This window comes from Myotis brandtii, unplaced genomic scaffold (assembly GCF_000412655.1).
Source record: "Myotis brandtii unplaced genomic scaffold, ASM41265v1 scaffold601, whole genome shotgun sequence".
In the NCBI taxonomy this organism is placed as follows: Eukaryota; Metazoa; Chordata; class Mammalia; order Chiroptera; family Vespertilionidae; genus Myotis; species Myotis brandtii.
The window spans coordinates 389,408-396,878 of NW_005370276.1; the positions used below are offsets into that span (position 1 = coordinate 389,408).

The 7,471-nt window shown below is 53.2% G+C and overlaps 1 protein-coding gene across 1 annotated transcript in view; it reads left to right on the forward strand.

Annotated features, from left to right (window-relative positions):
• GRIN2D (glutamate receptor, ionotropic, N-methyl D-aspartate 2D) overlaps positions 1 to 7,471 on the forward strand; it is a gene marked incomplete at its 3' end in the record, with an annotated part of 39,383 nt that overhangs the window by 11,857 nt on the left and 20,055 nt on the right. Inside the window, exons 6-9 of the mRNA XM_005879586.1 lie at positions 108 to 261; positions 2,630 to 2,755; positions 2,962 to 3,191; positions 5,365 to 5,525. Coding sequence (XP_005879648.1) covers positions 108 to 261; positions 2,630 to 2,755; positions 2,962 to 3,191; positions 5,365 to 5,525 — 671 coding nt within the window. The remainder of the gene's footprint in view (positions 1 to 107; positions 262 to 2,629; positions 2,756 to 2,961; positions 3,192 to 5,364; positions 5,526 to 7,471) is intronic.

Consider the following 7,471-nt stretch of genomic DNA (forward strand, 5'->3'; position numbering starts at 1 on the left):
CTCCTGCGCTGTCACTGGCCTCCTCCCGGGGCCGGTATTGCCTGCCTCCCGCGTCTATCTGCCCGAGCCAGCGGGGCGCCCTCACCCCCTCCTCACCCTCACCCCAGGTGTTCTACCAGCGCGCGGACATGGCCATCGGCTCCCTCACCATAAACGAGGAGCGCTCCGAGATCGTGGACTTCTCCGTCCCCTTCGTGGAGACGGGCATCAGCGTGATGGTGGCGCGCAGCAACGGCACCGTGTCCCCCTCGGCCTCCCTCGGGGGCCGCTGCGTGCCCAGTCCCATCTGGTATTGCCGGGACTCGCGGTGACTCCGTCAAGTGGCTTCACTTCTGAGCCTCAGTTTCCTGATCTGTAATATGGGAGAAGTCATTTCCACTACCAGAAGCATTTTGACCATGAAGCTAATAATGAGCTTCGGCTGCCTTCTCTCGCACAGCCTCCTCAAGGCCCTGGGCCTGGTTTTGTAGTCATGATTTTGTATTTTTTTTTTTAAATATTTTTATTGATTTCAGAGAGGAAGGGAGAGGGAGAGAGAGAAACATCAATGATGAGAGAAAATCATTGATTGGCTGCCTCCTCCACGCCCCCTAGTGGGGATGGAGCCCACAACTCAGGGGTGTGGCCTGACCTGGAATGGAACCATGACCTCCTGGTTCATAGATCATGGTTCAACCAGTGAGCCTCGCCGACCAGGCTGTATTCTTTTTTTCTTACAGAGAACCCTCCAAATTGTAAGAGCTTCAGGCCCCACAAAATCCAAGTCCCCCCAGTATGTACGTATGAGATGAGGAAGAGATTAGCATGGTACCGGCACAGGGTCGGTGCCCGATTCACCCACCAGACAGTGTTTTTTGAGCACCTCGTGTGTGTCAGGCTCTGAGCTGCGCACTAATCCCCACCCTCTCAGAGCTCTTGGCCTCCTGGGGGAGACAAAATAAATTCTTAAAGGGGTCCAGGGACAAAAATCACTTAAGATGGTGACCAGCACCACAAGAAATTAAGTTGGGGGTCGGGGAGAGAAGGAAAGGAATGGTGTTGGTGCTGCGGTGGTGGGGCGGGCAGGCCCCTTTGCGGAGGCGACTCGGTCCTTTGTAGATCTGCAGGGAAAAGCATTGTAGGCAGAGGGAACAGCAAGGACAAGGGTGGCGATGTGCATGGAGTATCTGTGAAATAGGGAGAGGCCTGTGTGACCGGAGGAACGGAGCCAGTGAGAGGGGTGGCCGGGGGGCCGTGGCAGGAAGACTGGGTGTTCCTCTTACTGAAATGGCAAGGGTTTTAACCGCGGGCGGCGGGAGAAAGATGGCAGCGAGGGTGAGACAAGGGGACGGTGTGAGATGTGCTGGGAAGCTGACACCCCGGTGAGTTGGGCTTTGAGCTGGATGGGAACAGGATAGAGAGCTCATTTCCTCAGCCGGGGGAAATAGAAGGAAAAGTCTTGTCATTTCCCGCTTGCTGTCTGAGTCGCAGCACAGCTCCTGGCGGGGGAGGCGCTGGGAGAAGGGACAGCTTCCTGCGTGTTTTGTTCCTGGTATTTTCCCCAGCGATGTCTCTCGTGGCTTCCTCTGGGCACCGAGGTCTGCCAGGCATCTTGAGATGCACCACGTGGGCCCTGCTCTCAGCAGGGGAGTGACAGGGTCGTAGGCATGACCCACCATGCTGCCCAGTGGAGATGACAGGCATGTCCCCAGATGCTGCAGGAACAGTCCGGGGTGGCCACTCTGCGGTGACAGGGGCAGGCCTGGCCGCTTGCACTCGGCCCAGGGAGATCAAAGCAGCCCGTACTAATCTCAGGGGAAGGGCTTGTTGTCAGTGAACTCCCAGAGGCCGTGTGAGGAGGGGGCACAGGATCCAGATGGGAGGGGAGCTGTGGAGACCCAGGCAGAGAGGGTGTGGCTAACTGTGAGGTCTGGGTGGGTCAAGCAGTGGGGTCTGCAGTGATCCGGTTGGAGAGGAGGGCGGAAGCAAGGCTGAGGGTGGGGCTTTGTTCTGGGGTGCTAGGGAGCCAGGGAGGACTGTGAGCTGGGGAGGGGTCAGGTCACCTCTCAGTTTAGAAAGAGCCTCCAGGGCCATGGAAAGGGGGGGGGGGGAAACAGGCTTGAAGGGAGAGACTGGTGAGGTGGCCCAGGAGAGGGGGCAAGGCCTGATCCAGGAGTGGGGACGGGAGGATGGGGCTGAGGACTGATAGGCTGTGGCTGGTGAGGGAGAAAAAGGGAGAGAGAGAGGATGCAAATAGGGGGTTGGTTTGTGACCGAATGGAGGGTGGGACTCCCAGGATGGGGAACCTGGGAGCTGGTGCCGTGGTGTGGGGCATGAATGGCCCGGGGGTGGCGGGGGAGCGGGATGGCCAGGGGAGATGGAGACTCGGCTCGGGGCTCAGGAGTCATATTTCGAAGACGGTTCCTATTTGGTGCCTGAGACCACAGGAATGGTTGAGATGGCTGTCTTTGAGAGAGACTGGCTCTCAGGGGCCTGTGTGGCCAGCGAGGCTGTTCCCGAGATGGGAAACTTGGGAAGGGGAGAGGGTAGGACAGGGTCAGACCTGGGCTGCACCTTGGTCACATGTCTGTGTGGTCCCCCAATCTTCTGCTTGGCTGAGCCATGACCACCACCACCCCCTTGTCCCCAGAGCCCTACAGCCCCGCTGTGTGGGTGATGATGTTCGTCATGTGCCTCACCGTGGTCGCTGTCACTGTGTTCATCTTCGAGTACCTCAGTCCTGTGGGTTACAACCGCAGCCTGGCTACCGGCAAGCGTGAGTCCCCTTCCTCCATCACCCTACCTCAGAGCGCCTGGACCTCAGAGAGAACTACATTTCCCAGCGGGCATTGGGGTAGAGCGATGGCCCCTTGAGGTGGCAGAGGCCTCAGGGGCCACTGGGAATTGTAGTTCTTTCTGCTCCCTCATGGAGCCGAAGGGATTTGGGGTCCATGTCCCGCCCCCCCTCCTGGCCCCCTGCAGGCCCTGGTGGCTCAACCTTCACCATTGGAAAATCCATCTGGCTGCTCTGGGCCCTGGTGTTCAATAACTCAGTGCCCGTGGAGAACCCCCGGGGTACTACCAGCAAAATCATGGTGCTGGTGTGGGCCTTCTTCGCCGTCATCTTCCTCGCCAGCTACACAGCGAACCTGGCCGCCTTCATGATCCAGGAGGAGTACGTGGACACCGTGTCTGGGCTCAGTGACCGAAAGGTGTGTGTGTGTTTGGGGAGCGGGGAGTTGGCTGGGGTTGGAGGTCACAGAACTTGTCACGTGGGTGGGCAGAGGGGGATTCCTGGGGAGGGGGGGAGGGTCTCCTCCCAGAAAGAGTTCCAAAATGGTAGAGTTCTGGAGCCCGCAATGGACTATTTAAATATTCCCAGGGGAAGAGTGCTGCCAAATGTTCCAGGGGCAGAAGTGACCAATGGGATAGTCTAGACCACCGTTCCCCCAAACTGTGATGAAGAACTAATTTTTGAAATTTCTAATCCAGTGGAGACCAATGCTTTTATGAAATACAATCGAAATGCATTACTAGAAAAGTGAAATTTATAATGGAGACTTGCAGAGTTAAATTGCTCTAAACGCTGACTCTCGATTTCTGTACTTGCCGCATCGGGGGTCACTGTTCACAGAACCCGTTTCCCTCAAACTGTGATGAAGAACTAATTTTTGAAATTTCTAATCCAGTGGAGACCAATGCTTTTATGAAATACAATCGAAATGCATTACTAGAAAAGTGAAATTTATAATGGAGACTTGCAGAGTTAAATTGCTCTAAACGCTGACTCTCGATTTCTGTACTTGCCGCATCGGGGGTCACTGTTCACAGAACTGAAACTAGCCTCCTGTGCAGACTGAGAAGGAAAGGAGTCATCTACTAGGACATCGGTTCTCAACCTGTGGGTCGCGCCCCCCTTGGGAGGTCGAACGACCCTTTCACAGGGGTCACCTAAGACCATCGGAAAACACACATATAATTACGTATTGTTTTTGTGATTAATCACTATGCTTTCATTATGTTCAATTTGTAACAATGAAACTGGGGGTCACCACAACATGAGGAACTGTATTAAAGGGTCGCGGCACTAGGGAGGTTGAGAAACGCTGCCTTAGAAGGTTGAGCAATCCATTCAATGGATGGCCACCAGCAATTTGTTTAATGCAATTGAATAGAAGAGAAAATACGTCTGACTGCATCTTAGGAAATAAGGATGAGTGTGGCTTTATGAAACGTTTGTCTAGTCAGATACTGACACTGAGCCAGCACACACCTGTCTGGCTGTGTCTGTTGCTAAAACAGTGAACTATGTCTGAACAGATCGGTAAATAACGACTGCCCGGCTCCCCTCCTCCCCGTGCCAGCCCCTGCCCCTGCCCCTGGGACCTCCCATGGACCCAGCAAGTTAAGGGTTAATGCCTGGCATGTCAGGGGCCTCTGGGGTCCTTCTTGAAAGTCTGCAGACAGTGTCTTTTTTGACTGGACCATGACCAGGCCCTGCTGGGGGTTAAGTATTTTAATATTACTGATTATGTGTATATGTAATTCGTGCACAGGTGGGGGCCCTAGGCCTGGCCAGCGATCAGCGCCGGCTGGGGCTTGCCTTCCTGCCGGCTGCTGGCTGGGGTCTGCCAGCCCGGGGGAGGGACCGTGGGAGGTTGGCCAGCCATGGGGAGGAGCTAGGGGAGGTTGACCAGCCATGGGATGTTGGCTGTGGGAGCGCACTGACCACCGCGGGGCAGCTCCTGCGTTGAGCATCTGCCCCTTGGTGGTCAGTGTGTGTCATAGCAACCGGTCATTCTGGTTGTTCTGGCATTCCAGTCGCATAGGCTTTTATATATATAGATAAAAGATTCGTGCAATAGGCCTTCCCTTCCCCTGGCTGCCGGCACCGGTTTTCCTCCGGCACCCAGGACCCAGGCCTTTGCTCCGGCCAGAGCCGCCTTCAGTCTTCGCTCCGCTGCTTCATGCCTACATATGCAAATTAACCGCCATCTTTGTTGGTGGTTAATTTGCATATCTCGCTGATTAGCCAATGGGAGGTGTAACGAAAATACGATCAATTACCATGTTTGTCTATTATTAGATAGGATTGGTATAGGTATAGGTATAGGTATGGGTATGGGTATAGGTATAGGTATATACCTGCAAATGTATAGATATCTGTGGGTGAGCAGTAGTGTTTCCTACTATAGGCCACTGCCTTCAAATGTATAGATATTTGTGGGTGAGCAGTAGTGTTTCCTACTATAGGCCACTGTGAGCAAGTTTGAGGAACACTTTTGCACTGGGGTGTCCCCTAGCTGGAATGGACATCTGGATGGAGTACATCCTCACCCCGACGGCCCCAAGGGGGCGCCCTAGTAACTTTCCATTCTGCCCTAGTTCCAGCGGCCCCAGGAGCAGTACCCGCCCCTGAAGTTCGGGACCGTGCCCAACGGGTCCACGGAGAAGAACATCCGCAGCAACTACCCCGACATGCACAGCTACATGGTGCGCTACAACCAGCCCCGCGTGGAGGAAGCGCTCACGCATCTCAAGGCAGGGTCAGCGCAGACTCGAGCGGGAGGGGGCGGGGTGGGGCCGGGCGCCCTGCGGATGCTCAGAGATGGTGAGGGGTGATTTATTGGCATTAGAGGTCAATGCGGGGTGGGTCAGCTTGGAGGGCAGAGGGCACCGAGAGTGGGAGTGAACTCCCAGAAATAGGGTCCTTGTGATGGTTTTCGGGATCCAGTTCAAATCCTGGATTTGTCTCTTCTTGGCTGTGTGTCCTTGGGCAAGTCACTCAACCTCTCTGAGCCTCAGTTTCCTCCCCTGTAAAATGGGGATAACAGGAGGACCTACCTCATAAGGTTGTTATAAGAACTACTGTAGTTATTATTATTAGTTAACATATTATTTTGTTATTATTGTTAGTTAATCCATCAAAACAGAGCAGTGGCTGGCGTGCTGTAGGTGTTTGCGTAAGGTTGTTATAAGAGCTACTGTAGTTATTATTATTAAATAACATATTATTTTGTTATTATTGTTAGTTAATCCATGCAAAACAGAGCAGTGGCTGGCGTGCTGTAGGTGTTTGCTGCTATCATCATCATCATCATTATTAGAACTAAACTCAATGGAATGAATATTTGTATTATTTTTTTTTAAAGTTATTTATTTTAACATCAGTTTCCCCCCCAAAATAGGGGTAACGTTAAGTTCTGGCCCCAGAGTACAGTCCAAGTGGAACACAGTCACTCTCTCCCTGTCCCTCCTTTATTTAGTCGCCCAGCATGCATTTGCTTTCTTAGCCCCTATTCTACACCAGGCAGTGGACAATTGGGCCACAGTTCCTGGCCTCCGGGAGCTTAGGGTCCAGAACAGTGATGGCGAACCTTTTGAGCTCGGCGTGTCAGCATTTTGAAAAACCCTAACTTAACTCTGGTGCCGTGTCACATATAGAAATGTTTTGATATTTGCAACCACAGTAAAACAAAGACTTATATTTTTGATATTTTTATTTTATATATTTAAATGCCATTTAACAAAGAAAAACCGACCAAAAAAATGAGTTCGCGTGTCACCTCTGACACGCGTGTCATAGGTTCGCCATCACTGGTCTCAAAGTAGGAAATGAACTATGAACATGCAAGCAGAAAAATCAGCAAGGTGGTTTTAGAAAGTCATGGTAAGCTAGAGCATGACTGAGCTGGGATATACTCACCGGAGTGTTCAGGGTGGGCCTCTCGGAGGAGGTGACTTGGGCAGAGAGAGCCCTGAAGGAAGTGAGGGAGCTAGGCAGAGGGCACAGGGTGTTTCAAGGGGCTGAGCCGGGCGTGGCCTTGGCTTATTGGAGGATCAGTAAAAGGCTAAGGTGGCTGAATTATGGAGAGCTGGGGTTAGAGGGTAGATGAGAGGAAGATGTGAGGTGCGACCCCCTGAGTCAGAGGTCATGGTTGTGTGTTATTCAAAGGGCAGTGAGAAGCCACGGGGAGGGGGACTTTGAGGAGAAGAGAGGTGTGCTTTGATTTGTCTGTAAATGCCCCCTCTGGCTGCCATGTGGAGAATGGGTGGAGGGGGGCCTCAGTGGGACCAGCTATCATGTCTTTTAGAGCAGCGGTCGCCAACCTTTCGGACCTCGTGGACCACTGACTCGCTGGTGACCGCTGGTCTAGAGCACCTTTCCCCAAGGCCCACCCTCTGCTCACCCTCCAGCAGCCACTCCTAACCAGATCCTATTTATTCCTGTTTTGATTAGAATTGCTGGGCTGCAAGATAAGAAACCCGATCAGTTTGGTCTCTGTAAAGTGAATGGGTTTGCATAAGGATCCAGCAGCGTCTCTTAGCACTAGTAACAGAAAGTGAAGCCCGGCCGGCGTGGCTCCGTGGTTGAGCGTCCACCTATGAACCAGGAGGTCACAGTTCGATTCCCAGTCAGGCACCTGCTCCATCCCCAGGGAGGGGCGTGCAGGAGGCAACAGGTTGATGATTCTCTCTCATCATCGATGTT